Here is a 22,173-nt window from a genome sequence, read left to right as displayed (position 1 = left end):
GTAGGTTCAGGGATCCTTCACGAAATCCTAAATTCACACCCTAAAATCCATCCTCGTTTATTTTTCAAATAGCTTTTATATCAAAATGTAAACTGACAGAGAAGTTTAGCATTCTGTTTCCAAGGTAGCAGGGAGAATGACTTAGGTCACATCCACATCTATGCCTGTTCTGTCACATAGGCTGAAAAACCATGCTTGAGACCTAAATTACAATAGAAGGAGCAGAAAACATGTTATCATATCCTGACCACCTGCTTAGAAGAGCATCAGGCTGTATCACTATCAAAAGGCTAAGCCACCACCGTCTGTGTGGCAGGTGCAAATTGTGCCTTGCCAGGTTGCTCAGAATTCTGACTGCCCTACAGTGTAGGAATATGGGCTTGTATAATCTGGCCCCTACAATATTCCATTCATAAATGTCACCTGGTTCAACACCACCTTCTGTCATAAAAGAGGCCTTGGTGGGAGATGGAGGAGACAACTTGAGAGGCTTCATGGTGTTTGTGATTTATATTTTAAAGTTAGATTGAATGCTACTCTGTTGTTGTGACAGCATTTATGTGACACCCTATCATGTTTTCTGTTATCTGAGATAGGATCTTACTCTCAGTTTGTCTCAAATTTATAATCATTCTGCCTCAACTTCAGAATTTCTGGGTTTAGCAGCCTGTACCACCATAGCCAACAAAATGTATTTCTCCAAGTGGATTGTCAGATCTATATAATTTGCATTTATAATGGACATGTAATTTGAGCTTATATAACTACCACTAGGTTGCCCTCTCTAGAAGCAACTACAGAGCTTAAATCAGACCTAACAGCATCTTCCAGTTTCCTCCCTCTCAAAACCTTGTATTTGTGCCTTTCATGATGTCTTGCTGATATAGAGTGGAAGTTTGCAAGGACTAAGTTCTGAATAAGACACTTTGATGAAGGTGGCACATGCCTCCTCCTTTAAACATTAACCCCAGTCCCAAATCATTTCCCTATCTTTGCAACTGGTTTGACAACACCTTCAGTCCTAAAAGTGATCCAGATGGAATAGACAAGGTAGAACTTAGAAACCTCACAGTAAATTTTAAGAAATCAGTTTATTAGGATACAACCTTTTTCTCCTTTTTTTCCTTCGGAATGAGTTTCTATTTTAATTATCATAAAATCACTAGAACTTATGCTTTTGTTATTTCTCAGGCAAGAGAGACTACGTCATTCTACATTCCTAATGTTTATCAAATCACTGGGGGCCAGGGAATTCCATGGGTGCAGGCTGAGTCATGCAAGCTCCCTGTCCATGCTGAGTCACAGGAACACCAAGTTGATGACCTGGTACAAAATCAACATCAGGTACCAGTTCCTCACTGGGACTAGACACAATACGTCTTGGCCAGTTCTGCAGAGTAGTAGCAAAGTCTATTCTACCTATGTGTGGACTTGACTTGCTTAGGGTACCTGTCATATACAAGAAGCAGTAAGATGTTGAGAGGGTGACTAGCTACTTTTAATTTTAATTCTCTCCTCTTTGTAAGAAAGAAGAGCTATATGGTAGCCTCCCAGACATGGCCAAAGACGTTTTGTGGTCCAGGTATTGTGAGGCTGGGAGAAATGAGATGAGGTGAGAGGAGGTGAAGAGAAGCAGAGCAAAACTGTGGGATGGTAGGTGTGCAGTGCTGGCCACAAGGCCCTCCCTTGTCAGCCAGGAGTAGGCCAGGAAGGCCAGAGTGTCTCACTTTTCTTGTGTGGATCCAGAGGCCTGCAAATGTGCAGACCCCCAGTGTTCAGATACTCCTTAATGATTCTCCCCCTTAAGATGCTTCAGATCCTTCCCACCAACACTACATCCCACCAGAAAGTGCAAGCCTCCAAATAGAGCCACACAAAACACATCCACTATAAATAACATGAGGTTTAAGCCCACCCCAGAGGTACTCTGGCCCAATGAGAAACTAGGGAGGAAGTGTTTCACCCCCGCCCCTCAACATGTGCATTCGGTCTGGAAGGCTGAGCATGTGCACACTAGAGACTGTTAAAAGAGCTGCTGAGGAACTGCTGAGGCAGTGGAGGAGGAGGTCTGTGAAATTCAGCATGGTGAGAGTAGCCCCGAGGCCATGGAGACCTGACTCTGGGCCTCTGACTGGTGGGTCTCACAGCTGGCAGACCACCATCTCCTCAGAGTCTGGTGACTCCTCACAGTTCATGTTCTCATGAGGGTGAGAAGTCCTCTGTGAAGATTCAGAGGTGACTGGATGCAATTCCTGCCTTGAATCCCAGCCCTGAAGAGGCTGACAAAACAGATGCAAGAATTTGAGGCCAGTCCCATCTAGGGCTCCAGTCTCAAAAGAATAGAGCAAAATGGAGTGACAGATGAGGTTTGGAGAGAGTGCTTTGTTTTTGTTTTTGTCAGTGCATTTGACCAAGAGAACAAGCAATGGTGTTGGTTCCAGCAGTTTCTACAAGCTACCAAGCTTTCTAGCCTACTGCTCAGCATAGGAAAGTGAGAGTTACCGAGCCCATTGGCACTTTAAGAATCTCTCATAGCACAAGTTGCTGCTCAGCATAGGAAAGTGAGAGTTACTGAGCCCGTTGGCACTTTAAGAATCTCTCATAGCACAAGTTGCTGCTCAGCATAGGAAAGTGAGAGTTACCGAGCCCGGTGGCACTCTAAGAATCTCTCATAGCACAAGTTGCTGCTCAGCATAGGAAAGTGAGAGTTACCGAGCCCGGTGGCACTCTAAGAATCTCTCATAGCACAAGTTGCTGCTCAGCATAGGAAAGTGAGAGTTACCGAGCCCGTTGGCACTTTAAGAATCTCTCATCGCACAAGTTGCTCTCTGCTTTGCTCTATAGCAGAAGTTGCCCTTGAACACCTGGTAGGCCTCCCCTCTGCCTCCTCCTTGCAAGGATTACAAGCATTTGCCACCAGCTCCACCCGGCTTCCCAAAGAATCTTCATGTGGTTGTGGTGCTGCTGTTTCTCATGTAATGTGGTTTGTAAGTGGGATCCTTTGTTCACATTAGGAAGTAAATTTATTCTAATGCAAGTGGTTGCCATGCCTTCCTCTGAGTGGTCAGAGCTTGACCGCTTATTACATTTGATAAGCAAAATGCTCTCACGAGTACCTAGTGTAATGTTGCATATATATTTGTGTTTTATTATATACATGTTTGCATTTGAAGATACTGTCTCAGATATCATGGTTGTGAAAACCTGTTTTCAGTATACAGAAAATGAAACTCTGTCCCTTATCTTCTACCACACAGACTCTGTAACAAATGAGTCATGGATGTCAGAATGAGACCTGATACTCTGAAAATGCCAAAGGACACGCTGGGGGGGGGGGGACCCTGTATTTCAAGATCTGCATTTTGAGCTCACAAGTTAAGAAAAATATTTACCTCTATCATCTCTGCAGGGTCTAGGAAATCAACCTGGCCTCTTATCTCCTAACAGAGACCTGAAGGTACCAGGCTCTGGAATCAGTTAGCATTTTCTTTTGTTAATCAACAGTTACAGACCCTCAGTATTTACTTATCAGCTAGGGATGTCTCCAGACCTGAATTCCAGCAGACCAGTTTCCTGACACCTCTCCCCCCCCCCTTTGCCTATTTGCTATATAACAGCCTCTGAGAGGGAATAAAGGGAACAGCTTCAGAAATCCCGTCTTGACATCATTTCGTGTCCCTTGTCTCCTTTCATTCCTCTCCACTAGGTTTATCAGGGACCCCCGTTCATATCCCACAGGTCGGGATAACATGGTAGAGAAAATAATCCCACTTCTAAGCACAGGTAAGGGTTTTCTGAATAGGACCCTCATCTGATAGGAAATGAGACAAAAAATTAACAAATAAGATCTCATGAAATTAAAACTTTTCATTAAAAGGCAAGAAAAAAAATCACTGGTGCAACAGTGGCATGAGAGTTAGTGTATAATTAGTTTCCTTCTGATCTGCACTACAAAAAATTAGTACGGCACACAGTACCTGATCAGAAGACCATGGCTGGAAGGGTCACAGCCCTTTAAGATTATGCTAGTAGTAACTGCTTTGTAGATATTTCTATTTCTACAAATAGATCTCTTCAGTTCTCAGTCTTGGTCAGAGGTTCTTCTTTCTGTAGTAGGTAGCCGTAAATGCACAGCCTCGAATCCTCAAAATGCTAAAGTGACCATGAACATTAAGTTCTGTATGGGGCATGAAGAAAAGCCACTCGCCATAGACTTAGAGAGTATTATAGAAATAGGTCCTGAATATTGTGACTCTGGATGGGGGACTTGCTGTGAAATGTTGTCTTTTGGACATGACACAGCAATAGTTGACTTACAAGACTCAAAGAGTATTATATAGAAATAGGTCCTGAATATTGTGACTGAGGATGAGGGGACATGCTGTGAAATGTTGTCTTTTGGACATGACACAGCCATAGTTAACTCACAAGAGTTATGACCACCTGCAGGTTCAGGTAAACATCTTCAGGACTAACCTTGAACATATCTATCTGGACTGAACCAAACAACATGGAGAGGAAGCCTGCTGGTGGAGGAAAAAGCCCACTATGCTTTTGTATCTGTGTTGATGGTAACATGGCCTTCCTGCAATGTATCTGGATAGAAAATCAAAAGGAATCTAGAAATTGACCATAGGTATCATTTACCAGTTCCCCTCTTCATTACCTGACTGCCTCCCAGGGAAGACAGTGCAAAACCTAGTCCCTCAAATTAATTGAAGTTAATTAACAGGAGTACAGGTAAGGGTTTACAGTTAGCAATATATAACTGTGTATATATAGCAATATATACACATGTATGTAACAATTAATAAAAAGAGATGTCATAAATTATACCTGTGACCCTGACAGTAGATGCACATGTATGCATAGTCCTTCTCCCATTATGAACCCCACTCCACACACCATGCTGACAATGCCCTGCCCCAATGTACTCTCTCCCCAGGCTCAGAGCAGGGTTTGGGTGACAGTGGTGATAGACCAAATGCTCAGAACCCCAGGCACTGGTGCTGCAGCCAGCGCAGCCTGGATAGCCTCGACTGGCGAGGGGTGCCGGGATTGAGACACAGAGGCTTCTTTTCAGGTGGAAGCACAGCAACCTGTATTTTGCCCAGCAACCTTTTATACCTCTATTCCTTCTGTGGAGACTCACTGGCCAGAAAGAACACAAACATCCTTGTCAATTACAGACGACAAGGAAGTTCCCCTGTGGGTCAGGGGGAGTGAGGGCAGCTGGATCATAACAACTCCCCCATTTTATTTTATAATACCTTGTGTGTCATGGGGAATAGCCCTCTAATAGTCCCTGTTTTAGGTAGCATTCTGCTCCCAAAGTATTGCCCATCTGTGGCTACCCAGAAACAGCCCTAAACCAAGTGTCCCCAGGACTGACAGTGCCAAGGAGCCAGACCAGCACTGCAACCATCTAGCATGCACTAACTGGGTGGTAAAATTAACAAAAGCAGCATTCCAAACCCTTCTCATATGACGGTTGAATTCCATAACAGTAGCAGAAGCATGCAATACAGTGCCATGAGTAACTCACAACTGTTGAAAAGTCCAAAGATAGTCCACTTGCTCCTGAACCAGAGCTACTTGTTGGTTCAAGGTCAATATGCCCAATTGAATTTTGAATGTCCAAAGCATTGCTGACTCTTTCAGCAAGCTGGTTGACAGTCTCAGCCATCTGCACAGTCTGTGAGAGAGCAAGTCCGGCAGTGGCTGTGGTGGCAAAGCTCTTCTCCAGCTGCCTTCTGGCCCCAGCCGCACTCACTCTGGATCCAAACTGCTGCATGGAGTGGAGCAGAACTCGGGGAATCAGGGTCACTGCTCCTGCTCCGGAACCATTTGAAGGGGCCCCACTTTATCAATTTTTTAGGGAATTTGGGCATCGTCAACCTGTCTGGCTACTTCCTGCTGAGCGGGGGTGTTGCGTTCTTGGGAGTATTTTACATCAACATTTCAGGGGTTCTCGGTGATTTAAACCACATAAATGTGCATTGAATCCACAGGTTCTCATCCTCTGTGGAGACAAAAGCAGAACCTCTTTTCCAAAGCATCAAATCCTTAGGCCTGTATTTTAAAGTCAAAATACCTTTCTTAGCAGTTCCCAGAATCAAATGTCTTTCTCCAGTCCAGAACACAAAAGACAACACAATCAACACAATAACATGTATTTCTACACATTCCATCTTTTGAGGCCCTCAATTCATCCTCCTGCCTCCTCTTTATTGCTTCCCTACTGGCCATATTCCAGAGGGCATCCCTCAGAGCATCTCTGGGGATGAAGACACACATACTACTTTTAATCTGACTTGGTTTGTTCCCAGTCTGGAACATTTAAACCCCATCCTGTACAAAATCTTTGGCTGTCTTCCTTGTTACTTCCGTGCATTGTTGCTTTAAGAGTTTCAGTCATTTTTTGAGGCCTTTCAATTCACCCTCCTGCCTCTTTATACTTGCTTATCTCTTGGGGGATGTTCCTCAGAGTTATCTCTTGGGATGAAAAATAAAAACACTTTACCTTCCCCAATACGCTCCTCGGACTGAGGAACCCCGATCATGAATCCCCACTTTCTAGATCTCAGTGGAAATCCACCTGCTGCAGCCAGCACAGCCTGGATAGCCAAGACTGGTGGGGGGGGGGTGCCGGGATTGAGACACAGAGGCTTCTTTTCAGGTGCAAGAACAGCAACCTTTATTTTGCCCAGCAACTTTTTATACCTCTATTCCTTCTGTGGAGACCCTCCGGCCAGAAAGAACAACACAAACATCCTTGTCAATTACAGACCACAAGGAAGTTCCCCTGTGGGTCGGGGGAGGGGGAGTGAGGGCAGCTAGATCACAACAACTAGGGACCCTGTACAAAGTTATATGTGGAAGACAATCAAGGCAGTCCTAGGTATCTGGAAAATGCCACATGCCCACAGATTATAGATTGCCTTTTTGGCAAATTGCTACAGTAGGTACTTTAACCACTGAGGGTAAGATAGACACAACCAGTTGAGCCTCCATAGCCAACCCAGGATGATGGCCAGCCACAGGCCAATGTTAGTAAGCAGGAGTGTCAGACTGGGAACCAGCCTATTCTCAGTACTACTCAGAACAAACAAGAAAATCAACTATCGTTATCACAACCCATGTCCAAAAGGCAAGGCATCTGGGTAGAGAAACTCCTCTCGACCAGAGGAAACTAGACACAGTAGAAGGAACCTAACATCAATAGGACTTGGGGAGATTGGAGTAGGAGGCTCAGGCTCTTTAACTACTTCCTCCTGCCTGTTCACTGTCACCAGGTATCTTCATGGCTCTGAGTCCTTGGTATGAAGCTGTCTGGTGCCCCTTGTTTGGTTGCTGTGGGGGAACCAACAAACATCCAGACCTACAGCTTCTTCCCTACATAGATCTGGTTGTCCTAGAACTTGTTGTGTAGACCAGACTGGTCTCATAGACCAAGTGTTGGGATTAAAGGCATTCCCTATCAGTGTATACTGTTTAAACCAGGGATTTTGCCTACTTTCCTTCCCACAGAAGTTACTACATATATCTGAGCATCCTGTGTCCTCATAGGATCCCTCCTCTGGCAAGGCAGTCTCAGAGTACGTCCTTCACACCCCCATGGTACCCTCCTATGGACACTAACTCTCTTAAATCCTCTCTTTGGAACTTCTAAACTGGTAACCCTGATGTTCTGAGAGGTAGTTTGGGTCACAGACAAGCATGTCCAAGCCCAGCTGCCCTCACACTGGGAAGGAAAAGGTAAGACAATTAGTCCTCCTAGGGCCTGAATCCAGCACTTTGTACTAGGGACCAGTCAACAGCTAAGATTCCTCACCAGTTACTATCTCTACCCCCACAGAGACAAATCTCATAACCAGTCCCCACAGAGAGTGAGGATGTGGCTGTGCAGATGCCAGAATGGAAGGTAAGTGGCACAGGTGTGAATCAGAACTGGTTATCTCTTTATTTTTTGGAAAGTAAGTTGTTTGCATTAACAAAACTACTTCTGCCAATGTGGGCTGACAAACCACATGCTAGGATCCAAGAAAAGTTACCCTGAGACACTGTCCTGGCACTGCTAGCTTATAGGCAAGAGACAGCCACCAAAGTCAAGGGCTCAGTAACAGTACAAAAAAATAACAAGAGTAAGTTCACTGCTTTTTCTTACTACGTTTGAAACATAATAGTCAATACTATAAAACGAGGAAGTGTCACATAAGAAGTGTTAACCCTACAGCAAATACAACTTGTAAATACTCCATACATTTTATATACATAAACATTAACTGGGGCTTGGTCTATGGGATTCTTGGCCCATCATGTCTGAGGCCTCCAATTCCTGGGTTGGGTTGGGGGTAGCAGGTTGTGGATGAACAGTTATCTCTAAGGAACTGGGGCTCCTGGTATCCTCATCACCTGGCAAGCTCTGCTCAAAAGGCACTGATAGGTCCAGGTATACCTGTTGGTAGAAAAGGTCATAGGACTATGTTAGTTTGCATCCCCTTGGTCCCACGGCCATCTATGTTCAGGCTGGCCCTTGAAGGCCAACCCCATTACTGGAACTTGGAGGAGCATCCCACCCAGGAATCAGAGAAGGCAGAGAGGGCAGGACTGAGTGGTACTTACGTGGGTTGATGTCACAGTGAGGATGCCATCTAAATCCTCTACCAGAAGCTTGAAGGTGGGCCTCTGTGAAGGCACTGCATGCCAACATTCCCGCATGATCCCATACCTGTGGCAAATATGACTGTGGTTTCTTGGCCTGTTGTCCATCCCTACCTCACCCAAGGCTACCAGCCTCCTATCAGGAGCCCTGGTAGGAAACCAGCCATTCCCAGCGACTAGTTAGAGGAGTGCACAAGGAATGCTTTGCTCACAGGTCATGTGTGCAGTTGGCAGGCTTGTGCATGCGGTAGCCATCTTTCAATAGTTTGAAAAGCTCTTCCACTGGGATGCCGGGATATGGTGTGCCCCCCAGTGTAAAGATCTCCCAGAGCAGGACTCCAAAGGACCACCTGTATGGGAGTGAGGGCAGAGGCCTGTTATTCCTGGTCAATTACTGTAACAGTTTTACAACAGGACAGGTTACCAATGGGCAAGGAGGAGTGTGTGGATGAGAGACATGGCAGGGCTATGCTGTTGTCTACAGCCTAAAGGCTGTGATAGGTGTGACTTGGGTCTTGCTATCCCCATCCTATGTTAGGACACATACACATCACTCTGGTGGGTGTAGGCTCCGTCAAACAGCGACTCTGGTGCCATCCACTTCACAGGTAGCCGGCCCTAGGCAGAGGGAGAGTTGTTGGCTGTCAGGTGTTCCCTGGTGGAGCACAGCACCCCAACCACCCTGTAATGGGGCTCACATATGTGGTCTTCTTGTAGCATTCCAGATTGTGCACATCACGGGCCAGGCCAAAATCTGCAATCTTCATCACATTGTCCTCAGTCACCAACACGTTTCTGGCAGCCAAGTCTCTGTGAATACACTGAGGAGGCATGAAAGGAACCTGTGCTAAACTGACACCTCCCTAGCCTAAGCAAGCTTGATATCCACTCTTCCACTCAGGAAGACCCTACCTCACCTGTGCCCCAGCTCTGCTCACCTTCTGAGAAGCCAGGTACTCCATACCTCTGGCCACCTGATAGGCACAGGACACTAGATCTTTGCGGGTAAGCTGTTTTTCTGGCAGCCTGGAGGCACCATAGTATTCCATGCTTAGGGGCCTTTGTGCCCGCAGGAACTCCCGGAGGTTACCCTTGGCGGCATACTCCATCAGCACATACAATGGCCCTGGAAGTACAGATACCTCGGAGATGTTGTGTGACTCAGGGGCCCCCATCTAACTGTCCACCCACCTGCTGTACTTACCACCCTGTGTGCAGGCCCCCAGCAGGTTGATAATGTTCTTGTGCTTGCCAATAGCTTTCATCATCTCCATCTCAGACACCAGGTCCAACAAGTCCTGGTCATTGGCATCATCTGTGTTGAAAGTGGGAATGTCAGGTGGTGGCCCTGCAGCCCCCACTGCCCTGTGCTACTTCTCTCCCTCCTCACCTTTCAGCATTTTCACAGCCACAGTGACAGGCTTGTCAGTGTTGTCCATGTTAAAGCCTCTGCCATAAAAACCTGGCCAAAGCAGCCTTCTCCTAGAGAATTACCAAGTGTCAGCCTGTCCGAAGAAGCAGAGGCAGTGAGTATGTGCCCAGGACCCCCAGCCCTCATGGCCCTGTGCCACTGCATCCATAGCTGGCAATTGGGCTCTTGCTCATGAAGACAGAGTAACCCAAGTCTCACCCCGGACCCCACCTCCAACAGACCTCTGCCTGGTAGCCATCTAGCCCCCAGCCACAGAACCTCCTCCAAGTATACATAAAACCCCACCAGCACTGACCGAGTTCTAGATATTTCCCACTTTGGGTCGGCTGGCAGCTCAAGCTCAGAAATACTGGCCATTACAGTATGTTCTCTTGAAACTGGGTGGACGATGTGGACCAAGGGTATATCAGAGTTCATGGAGGTCACCTGCTTGGATCATTAGGGATAGGTTGGTGCCAGACAATGGATGCTGGGCATTGGGAAAGGGTTGAGGTGGTGTAACTTCCAGGAGTAGCAAGGTCAAGTCCATGTGAGGCAGTATGTAGGGCCAAGAAGAGGGATGCTCAAACAGTGGTTACTGAAGACTCAAAGTTGTTTTGAGTAATGTGGGATCCATGTGGAGAATAGGAATAGGGAAGGGTCAGCTCATCTGACTGCAGAGAAATGAGTACCAAGCAGGCCTCAGGTAAGGCTGGGACTTTAGGAGATTCAAGGTACAACAGAGAGATCAAAACTTGTTATCTACTTTAAGTTACCTGTTGCTCAGGTGTGAAGCAGAAGCTATTGTCAACATTGGGAGACCTCAGGTTCTTTCTTGAGACTCTACGCAGGTAGCAGAGTGTCACAGTTGCAGTCAAGATTAAGATGGAGAAGCCCACCCAGAAGCTGATGGTGCCTGCAGATAACCTGCCAGCCGCACTACTCTCTGCCAGCTCTCTCTCAGCTGCAAAGACATAAATGTTGATGCCTCATCCAGCCTTGTGGGACTTCCCATTGCCCTGAGCTCTAGGTACCTGTTGGGGAGCAAAGTTACTGGGATACTCAGAGTTTGGTGACCTACATCCCCAACTCACATTGGTAGTCCAAAACATCTATGAGTCAGCAGGGACCAGACTCAGGAGAGAAGCCTGGCAGAGCCAGAAGCATCCACACCACCACCAAGGCTCCCAGGAGATCCCAGAGCCTCAAGGCTAGACTATGGAAATCCAACTAGAGGATTGTGGGGGAGGCCTTTGCAAGATCAAGACGAGGAAGGGTGACACTCCCATACCAAGCACAAGGCCAGGGTGGTTACCACAGGATGGACTGCAGTAAGTCACAGTGCACCCTGCTGTCCCTGTCCCTGGCAGCTTTGTTATGTTCTGAGCTCGCACCATAAGAGGGCAGATGGAGCACCAGCACCAGCAGCAGCAGCAGCAGCAAATACCTGGCAGTACCTCCAGCCATGCAGAGTGATGGGAAAATCCGAAATAATTGCCTGCCAGACAGGTGTACTCCCCTGAGTCCTCAAAGGTGATATTGCGCAAAGACAGAACTTCTAGCTCCTTGTTGCTTGTGTTAATGCCTGATGTCTACAAAGAGAGAACAGAAATCAATAGGCAAGCACCAGCACGTCCCTTTGGGTACCACAGCACAGTCCACATGGAGATGATCAGACAGGCTTCAAGGAAAATGCCGCCTCTGCTACCACCTTGACAACTACAGCTCTACCACTGCAATGGATGCTGAACCAAGGCACGGAGCCTGAAACCAGTCCCTCTGTTGGTGGATAGTTCCCTGTCCCAAGGCAAGCATCGGGCACTTGGGCAGCATGGTACCACAAAGAAGCAACATGCAGGGTTAGTACAGAAAAAAAAGATGGGCAGACAGATGTATGGAGAGAAAACCAGAGGAAATCAGTGTCAGCCAGAGAATGGTGGAAAGTCAATGTTCTGAAGCAGCACAGGGCTCAGCCCCTGGAAGGTTCTGAAAACTTCTAAGCAAGAGAACAGCACAGACCTGAGGGGCTTTGAAGGAGATAGGAAGTCAGTGCTGGCTGGGAGCTACCAGTATTATCAAGGCATCAGAAACAGAAGATGAGTCAGAGGTGGGTCAGTTATCACCTACTTGAGGACTGTGAACATACCACCAAAATGCCTTCTCAGCCATGCTTATGAAATTGATGGCTCAACAAATGTACTTGCCCCATCCCATTCTGACACACTGAAAGATAAAGGTGTGTATCTGCCTTCAGATTGTCACTGATCCAGGATATCTCTAGAAGACAATGAGGACAAGACAGGGCAACGGAGATGCCAAAGAATGGGTTGGGGGAGGAAGCATTGGAAAGCTGCCTGAAGCGAGGCACATAATGGCAGTGATGGGAGTGGTTTCAAAGACTGGCCTCCTTCATGTCCACTCTCCCTACACACACACACACACACACACACAGAGAGAGAGAGAGAGAGAGAGAGAGAGAGAGAGAGAGAGAAACACATAGACAGACAAAGAGAGAGAAACACACAGACAAAGAGAGAGAAACACACACAGAGAAAGAGAGCACACACACAGAGAGAAACACAGACAAAGAGAGAAAACCACATACAGAGATAGAGAGAGAAAGAGAGAGAGAGAGAGAGAGAGAGAGAGAGAGAGAGAGAGAGAGAGAAAGGGAACCCATACTCTTCAAATCTTCATCCCAAGGGTCATATCACATCAGCCTGTGCTCACGAAACCACACACCCACAGTGGGAGCTACACTGGACATGGCCCTAGTGGTCTCTCTCAAAGCCAGGATACCAACTCCTGCCAAAACCTGTTCTTCTCTCCATCAGACCTCCAAGTCTCTCTTTCCTGTGTTGCAAAGCCCAACACTCTCTCTCTCTCTCTCTCTCTCTCTCTCTCTCTCTCTCTCTCGGCCCCCACCTGAGGCTATGAAGCAAAGCTACAGGCAGAGGGAGGCAGGAAGAGTCCGTCAAGGCAGGGTGGAGCTAGTGCTACAGTGAAGGCAGCTGGAGAGTAGAGAGCCAGTACTCTGATGTCAGAGGGTACTAGTACAGCAGACATCCCCCTGAGCCACCACAGCTATCACCCAGAGAAGCCTTCTGTAGGCCCAAGCCTCAGAGCAAACAGAGAAACAAGTCCTACGGGAGGGCACAAGTAACACAAAGCCTGCCTGGAGCTCAGAACAGGTGATCAGTTCTGAGACTCAGGTGCCCCTTCCCAGAAACCCCAACACGTGGGTCCCAGTCCCAAGGTATTCCTCAGCTGAAGAGGGACTTAAGGACCAGGGCAAGGCACTTCCAGCTAACCCATCCACCCAACCAGCTGCCAACAACAGAGCCCACCTTGAGTACGATGACATAGGGCTTGCCATCCGGGCCTGTCTTGCTGCCATTCACCTCAACATGCTTCAGCCACTGGATGTGTGGTTGGGCATCACTGTACACCTTGCAGTGGAACTCTACATCACTTCCTAGGGTGGCTGTCTGGTTTTCTGGCAGCCCAGCCTGCAAAATGGGCCGATGTGGGAAGCGCTCTGTAAGACACAGACAGTCGGTGCAGTGGGTCCAATGGCCTGAGGCTGACCTGCTTTAGTCACCCAGCCTGGCTCTTACCCAGTACATCCAGTGTGTAAGTCTGCTGGATGCTCCCAAACTTGTTCTGAACCACGCAGGTATAGTAGCCACTATCAGAAGGCACCACACTTTCCATGACCAGGCTCCAGTGCCGGTGCCTAAGCTGCAGGTAAAATTAGTAGGTGAGTGACTGTGGATGCCCAAAAATGTGAACCTGTTTTCATCCTGACAGATAGTTAGGCTATGCAAACATACTTCTGCTCTTTATTTTGTAATATAAGGTTACCTAGGAAGTGACTGCTTTCAGGATACTTGGTCTAGAGTGGCTTCGCTACTTAAACAACAAAAAGCTAATGACTTGATACCTCAAAATGTTAAAGTAATTAACTGTTGTACCTGTAGTTCGTATCAAGTTAAGGAAGACTTTTGTTGCCTTCTTCTCCTTTTGTATTTGGATATAAACATATAAGGAAAACTAAACAGGGAAAATTTCAGTATTCACTGGAATGCCCTCCTGGTACTTTTCTATGGTTTCAGTTTTATTACTTTTCACTTTACTTCCATTTCTAAAATCTCATGCCCCTACCCTGGCAAGAGGTATTTTTGTCGAGGCTGGTCTATGACAAATGATATGGGCTATACCCTCTGAATCCAGGCCCTACCTATCTGTGCCCCTTTTCCAGACTTACCTTGATGCCCCCCATGCGATGCTCCCCTCGGAATTCCTTGCCATTCTTCAGCCAGGAGATGGAGGGGGTGGGGTTGCCAGCAGCTGCACAGTGGAAGCGTACCGTGCTGGTGGCTGGCACAGCCAGCAATTTCATATCCATACGGTCTGGCCGAGTCCAGTAAGGGGCCCCTGATGGCAGAAATGCTCATAAATAACAGCATGATCAGTACACCCTTGCAAAGCTCCCCTGCCAGCACACCCTCAAGCTTCATCCCTCATCTGTATTGAGACTCCTTTGCTTTGTCTGAACACTGCATCCACAGCTGTCCCACTCTCAGTCTTGTATTCTCTTCTCTCCATCTGAGGCAGGCTCACAGGTATAGGGACCCAGGAAGTAGAACCCAGTAGGATGTAGATCCTGGGAAGCAACTAGGCCAGGTCATTCCACCAGTACACCAAACCTGAGTCAGCCTGTATAGTGCCCAGTGAAGGCAGGTACCCTTCAGGTCATGCTTCCCCTCCACTGAATTCCCTCCTTCCTCTTGGGTGGGTGGAGGATGCTGTGGTGGACTATCAATTTAAGATGTGTTACATCTTTATATGTTGTGGAACAATTGTTTCATGATGCAAAGATGTGTTTCACTTTTTTATGTTGTATTTGCTTAGCTTGGTGAAGCTGTGTTACTCTGTCTGGTCTAATAAAGAGCTAAATGACCAGGGCAAGAGAGGGATATAGGCAGGGCTCGCAGGCAGAGAGGATAAAGAGAAGGAGAAAGTTTAAGAAGGAACAAGAAAAGAAAGAGGAGGATGCAAAGACCCAGTCACCCAGCTACACAGTAAGCCACAAAGTAAGAAGAAAGGTATATAGAATAAAGATAAAACCCCAGAAGCAAAGTGTAGATGGGATAATGTAAGTTAAGAAAAGTTGGCTAGAAATAAGCCACGTCAAGGTCATACAATCATAAGTAATATGTGTCCGTGTGTTTATTTGGGAGCTGGGCGGTGGGCTCCCAAAGAGTAGAACAAAAACAACCAGCAACAGGATGCCATATGTTTGGACTCATGAGGAAGCTGAGGGAGGCAACAAATTTCCAAAACAGAGAACAAAGGCCGGGGCAGGGTCTTCCACAGTGACTCAATCAGAGGGCCCTATGCATCTCTGGGAGGAGGAACTGACATGTGAAATAGGAGAAAAGTGTGCAGACACTGGAGAGGTGTCCCTCCTAGCTCTGAATTGCCCACCCAGGCTCCAAATTTGGCCAGTAGGCTTGAGAGAAGAGTGCCACAATGGGAGACTACAGCAACTTTATGGTGCCCAATGCCAGGTAAGGTCAAGAAAGTGACCCTTCAGGCACCTTACCTAAGTGTTTATGGTGCAAAAACACTAAATACAACCTGGGAAGTCCAGGATGACAGAAGAAAACAGGAAATTACAAACACATTGGTAATTGTTGGGGCAGAAGCTAGAGACCAACTGGGTTAGAAATTCTGCTTTGAACAACCTGATAGCCAAAGTTGAAAGGGAGAATGATAAACTGACCCACTTCTCAGGACTACTACCTTTTTTTGGCTTCAGTCCTAGAATCTAAGTCCATTTTTATGAGGGTTGTGAAACCTCAAACAAGTCCCTATACCTGCTCTCTTCACCCGCACACACTCATAAGACTCATTACCCTGTTTTCTCATTAAGTTTGTCTCTCTGATTCCTCTCAGACCCTTGTGCACTCTACCCCAGAAGGTTCTAGGTGGTCTGAGGACTCAGTTAACACCAACCTAGTCTCAGAGTCATAACCACTCCGCATAAGATGTCTGGACCCATGATGTTCTCCCTCCCTCTCCCTCTCTCCCTCTCTCCCTCTCCTCTCTCTCTCTCTCTCTCTCTCTCTCTCTCTCTCTCTCTCTCTCTCTCTCTCTCTGCCCAGACCCTGAATTTCCTGTAAACAACTTGTTATGCTTGCAGCTGCTCTGTCTGAGCAAAACAACTTGTTTTTATTGTGTTTGTAGCTGCTCTGAGCATGAGACCCTCAGGAGTTCCTGATGGAAGGAGAGTGGTTTCTGGTGGGTTTGCCTGGGGCATGGCTATCAGTTAATGAGCCATATATAAGTGGTTCTGGTACACAATAAAGGGACATTCTTGTTTCAAGGATGACCCATGTCTCTGTGTGTCTTTGTGTGTTTAAATCTTCAGGTTCTTGCCTGGCTCATGGATGGTCCTTTAGTGCAGGCTCCACAATACAGGTGCAGTATAATAGTACACGTTGTACTACAGATGGTACCTCTCCCTCTCTCTCTCTCTCTCTCTCTCTCTCTCTCTCTCTCTCTCTTTCTCTCTCTCTCTCTCTCCCACAATGGTTCTAGGCCATACCATGGGCACTGCCATGTGCCCTCATATACTCACACCAAATCTATGATGCCCCCTTTACAATGTATGCCTCAGCATGGCACTGCTCCCCTCCTGCTGGTCTGCAGCAACAGCCACTAGGTCTGTGAATCTGCTGTCAGACAATGGTTTCTACCCTGTCACTTGTATTTTAATAAAATGCTGATTGGCCAGTAGCCAGGAAGGAAGTATAGGCAGGACAACTGGACAGGAAGTAGAGGTGGGTCAATGAGAACAGAATTCTGGGAAGTGGAAAGCTCTTTCTGCCATCCTGGCCCTGCCACAGAAGAAGCAAGATGTGAATGCCTCTCTGTAAATGGTACTGAGCCATGTAGCTAACACAGATAAGAATAATGGACTAATATAAGTTATGAGTTAATAAGAAGCCTGAGCTAATGGGCCAATCAATTTATAACTAATGTAGACCTCTGTTTGATTTCTTTGGGACTTAATGATTGTGGGAACCAGGCAGGAAAGAAACCCAGACAACATGAATCCCTGGATCTATGTCCTCGTCAGTGGCAACCTGAGCTCCTTGCCTGGTTTACTCATATTCCTTCCCACCAGAACTTACCAAAATCCCTGCAGAGTAGCCCTGCCTCCTCACTGCCCCTGGGGCACTGTCTACCTGTAGCAGTGCCCCTAAACAACAAGACTACAGGAAGGAAGCAGCCTGATACTGACCAGGTCAGTGTGCCTAGGCTCTGATCTTACCTATGTCTTCAGCCACGTTCTCACCATCTTCTTCATCTCCTGAGGATGGAGCATCTGCAATAGTTATAAGCAAGCAGTGGTCCTGTGACACTCCTACATCCAGAGACCTGCTGCTCCCTATTTTGAGAGTACACTGCTCTCCATCTTTAGGGATCACTGCTCCCTGCCTTTGCAAGGCCATTCATTCAAATAGCACAGAATTGGGGGCACCCCCCTGTGATGTGGGGAACTAAGCCAGCAACACTCTTGAGCCAGGGATACTGGAACCATGCTGCCTTGGACTGCCCTGACCTCCCTAGCTATGCAGCTGCTCAACACAGTTGTCAGCCCCAGCCACCAAGAACTTACCTGTCACATGCACAGTGAAGCGGCACAGGACATCCTGAGTGAGCTGCTGCTGGCACATGTAGACCCCGGCATCGTCATGGGAGATGTTCAGCACTTGTAACCTCTGGGGCCCCACCAGGATGCGGTGGGAAGCTATCAGCTCTGTGTCATCCTTAGACCAGACAGTGCAGCCTGTGCCGGCACCTCTAGGCACAGAGCAGAACAGCTCCATGGTGTCCCCGCAGCCAAAGACCACTTGCTCTTGCTGGTTAGGCCCAGGGCCTGGGGCCTCTGTGGATGAAATGGAAAGCTGTGAAACAGATTCTTCAAAGTAGCATGCTGAAGGCCCATACTTTGCTTTGCAAACTAGCAAAGCTATGGCAGGCAAGTGAGAGGCATGCTCCTGGGGCTTGGGGTTCTGCCAGACAATGTTCAAACCAGGAGTAGGCAGACTATTTTAGTAAGAGCCCAGGGGTGTCAGTACCTCAACTCTGTTAGTGGTGTGTGTTAAGGTTTCTGTCTCTGTCCTGGAGGAGGAAGCTGTCTTCCAGGGATGATATGGAAGAGACACAGCTGCTTAGGACCAGCCTAGATTGGATTCACACATTAGAGGGTAGGAGCGTGATGATTAGAATTATTAAGCAAAGAGAAACAGAGATGAGAGAGAAATAAAAGATAAAACACAGAACTGCATCAGGAGGGAAATTTAGTGAATACTGAGCCACCCCTTTATTTTCCATATATCTTTTCATACCCCACTCCAAAGAGGTAAAGGAGGAGACAACAGACTTCATCAACAAGGTAAAACAAATAAACAGAGCACCTCTGATCTTTGGTCAAGATGAAGCTGATACACCTCTGTACTTAAAATACCAATTAACCACTCTAGGTCAGGACCACTTGTTTTGTAGTCACTTGTTGTCAACAACTTTGAAAAAGCAAAACAAGCCCAAACTCTCTGACCTCTAATCAAGGTGGAATGGACTCACATCTGTGTGCCCTGACACACAGCAGCACTCCTAGTAGCTGAAAGATCTGAAAATGTCAAGAAGGTTGGGGGAAGCTCTATGGTACAGCACCTGCCTGGAATGTCTGAAGCTTTAAACTCCTACACCTGGGGTTCCCATTTCACAAATGAGGACCATGGTTTGGCTAGGGGATGTGAGCCAACTGGAGCTAGAATCACAGTCAAGTGGAGACAGCCACCCATCCTGAGAGTTAAGAAACTGGAGTTCTTGGGTGGTTAGACACAGGTAGCCATACACTTCTCCCCTACCCAGATGGTGCCCAGCTCATGAGGAGACCCAAAGGCCTCACACCTAGGGACACACCACCAGCTGGTTATCACACCCAGATTTCCCTGCTAGGACCTAACAATGACCATCACAGGCACAGATGGGCTCGGGCTCCAGGACAGGGGCAGGTAGTCCTGCTGGTCAGACCTCCTTCCTTAGATTCAGATGGACTGGTTAACATGTCACTTGCCATTCTGCAGATGCATAGCCTACATTCAATGCCCAAATGTCCATTCAAACTAAACCAGTACCAGTTCTGCCCATCCCAGAGTCATCCCACCAAGATTCCAACAGCCGGAGAGACTGTCCTCAAAAGTATCCACGAAGCTTGTGTCCCATGGAGCCAGACAGATTTTGTTTGTCCCTGAGTGGGCCTCACAGTAAGGAATCTTCTATCCTGACCTCTAATTCTCCTGCTGCCATGTCCTATGGAGGCAATCCAACACTGGAAGCTTCCTGAGGCACCAAAGAAGACCAAGAACTGTCTAGTCAGTGGCCTCAGGGCAACCATTACCCAAAACAGTTGTGATTTAGTCTGGGCAAGACAAAAGGTCAAGCTATTCACACAAGTACTCTCATCAGGAGAGTGACTGGGGAAAGACACAGCATTCCACAGGATGGAGAGACAAATGCCTGGATGTATGAGGTGGGGAAGGGAAATGGCCCTGAATCAGCTGAGCTGACATTTGATCTATCTACCTATCCTGTCCACTAGGAGCCAGCACAGCCCAGATACATTTGGGCTCAGGCAACAGCAAATCCAACACTGTGATCCCATTCCAGTGTCACAGGGCCTATAGGAGCTTGTGTTGTGAGTTCCGCAGGTAATAAGGGAAACACAGTGTGGGATGTGGCTTGAGACAACACAGTATATGGTATATGCTGAGGAGAGAGTATCAGATCATGGTCTAATGGAGCCCTCACACCCCCATCAGCCTTGAGACCTTCGAAAACACAGATATTTTAGATTACAATTCATAACACTAGCAAAATTACAGTTAAGAAGTAGCAATAAAAATAATTTGATGGTCAGAGGTTACCATAACATGAGGAACTGTATTAATGGAAAATTAATTAGGATACTTGAAAACCACTGTAGGCTACTCTCTACCCCTATTGAGAACCCAGAACCCAGATTGCCCTGCCTACCAGGGGTGGCCAGTGTGATTGGGGCCTAGCCCTGCTCCAGAACTCTTAGGTCCAGCCAGCTCCTGCTTGGTGATTTATGTTCCCAGAGAGAGTCAGCCATGTCTTTGTGTTTTCATTGCCAGGCCCATCTAGTTAAGGAATAGGATGAAGTTTATTGGCTTGTAAACTCCCTGGGTGGGGCAGGGCTGCTGCATTTTCACCAATCCACCTTCATTGCCTGGAGCACAGAGAGGGTTCATGCTTTCCTCTGGACCTAAGATCACTGACATCAGACACAGGGAATAATATCTTCTCCTAAAATTGATATGGTTTCTGTCACTGGCCATTTGGCTCCTGGGGAAGGAAGCACTAATATGCAAGCCGAGGCTCAAAGAGAGTGCTGATTTCCTGACAACTGCTGTCATACCAGCTGAATGGCATGCACACTCAACCTTCCAGTCCACTTCCATTCACCAAAAAAAAGTTCCAGGCCAGGCAGTGGTGGCTCATGCCTTTAATCCCAGAACTTGGGAGGCAGAGGCAGGTAAATTTTTGTGAGTTCAAGCCAAACTTGATCTAAAAGAGCTAGCTTCAAGATAGGCTCCACAGCTGTCTCAGGAAAAAAAAGGAAAAAGTTCCAGGAGAGCCCAGCTGCTGAGTTAGAAAGGTACTTGAGGTACTTGCCCCCACCTGCACCTTCCTAGGAGGCTGAGCTGAGCTGCGGTCAACTGGGTGGAGGAGAGGAGGCCGAGCTGTGCCACCAGGGTACAAAAGCCAAGGTTTAAAGGAGTGACTGTTGGGACATCTGCTCCAGTGGGGAAACAGCTCACCGTGTACTGTGCGGCACCATCAGGCCATTGGCCTGCATTGCCACACCATACCCAGGCACAGTGGGCAGAGGTTAGGAAGAGCCAGTACACATATTTACCTCGGGGAGGTAAAGCCTCAGACTCTGGCTTTGTTTGATGGAATTCAGTGTCCCATCAGACTTTGCTGGCCAGCCAGTCTGTTTAGCTGAGCTGCGATCCTGGGACAAGTGCCCCTCACCTCCCAGAGTGTGGTCTACAGAGGTATGCCTCTGAAAGAGCACCCCGCAAAACACCTACCGGCAAAGAGAGGAGTGGAAGACCTGAAGCTCTCAACATATCATGTGAGACACTGGGTGACAAAAGCTGAGCTTTGGCTGGAGTCCTCCTGCCTACCCCCAAACTCTAGCCTTCATTTTGGCTTAAGATGAGCAAGAACTGTCCTCAGTTCGAAATGGAGCTAGAAACCAACAACAGGCAGTTTTTGTCAACAATGGGAATCATGGAAACCCAGCAAGTGGCACTCTGACTGTTTAAGCTGAGAAGTCTGAGGCTCCCTGTCACAGTGATCCATTCTATTGGGTGCCTTACACTTGGGTAGTGATCCTGAGACTCAAGATACCTCATACAAGCTGGGCGGTGGTGGCGCACGCCTTTAATCCCAGCACTCGGGAGGCAGAGGCAGGCGGATCTCTGTGAGTTCGAGACCAGCCTGGTCTACAAGAGCTAGTTACAGGACAGGCTCCAAAACCACAGAGAAACCCTGTCTCGAAAAACCACAAAAAAAAAAAAAGATACCTCATACACTGACACATAGCAATCTATAGATTCGGGAGAAGAACCGAACTCACTGCTCCCCATGGTGCTACTCAACCTGACATCCCCTACTCACTCAGGGGCTATCTGCCATTCCCAAAGCTTCTGACGGCCACCATCATCATCCCACATGTATCCCACCCTGCAGCCAGGCACATTGAGTCAGTCCATACCTGGTAGTTTCCTCACAAGTCTCTGCTCTGTGCTAGGAGGTTGGGAGGCAGCTCTGGTCCCAACCACTATGCATAGCACTAGCAAGCAAGCCAGGACTCCCATGGCTGGAGATGGCAGTGGCATCCTCATGCACAAGGCTCATATGAGGGTGTTACATCCCCAACGCGTAACTTCTGGTCCAGTGTGGGTAGATCCACTCTGGAGAGTCTG

At 47.6% G+C, this 22,173-nt stretch overlaps 1 protein-coding gene across 1 annotated transcript; it reads right to left on the bottom strand.

Annotated features, from left to right (window-relative positions):
• Positions 1-8,316: 8,316 nt before the first annotated feature.
• Positions 8,317-22,065, bottom strand: LOC142842156 (fibroblast growth factor receptor 3-like). The gene is given in 19 exon segments (XM_075959061.1): positions 8,317-8,377; positions 8,379-8,458; positions 8,626-8,731; positions 8,877-9,014; positions 9,212-9,282; positions 9,363-9,485; positions 9,603-9,790; positions 9,869-9,979; positions 10,055-10,105; positions 10,108-10,169; positions 10,392-10,597; positions 10,888-11,039; positions 11,523-11,667; positions 13,423-13,613; positions 13,693-13,816; positions 14,343-14,512; positions 17,418-17,471; positions 17,766-18,035; positions 21,963-22,065. Coding segments are annotated over 19 exon segments (2,406 nt in total).
• Between the last annotated feature and the right edge of the window lie 108 nt (positions 22,066-22,173).

Source organism: Microtus pennsylvanicus, unplaced genomic scaffold (genome assembly GCF_037038515.1).
Source record: "Microtus pennsylvanicus isolate mMicPen1 unplaced genomic scaffold, mMicPen1.hap1 Scaffold_148, whole genome shotgun sequence".
Classification (NCBI taxonomy): Eukaryota; Metazoa; Chordata; class Mammalia; order Rodentia; family Cricetidae; genus Microtus; species Microtus pennsylvanicus.
Note: the sequence above shows the minus strand (reverse complement) of the source record. Positions and strands in the feature narration are given on the sequence as shown.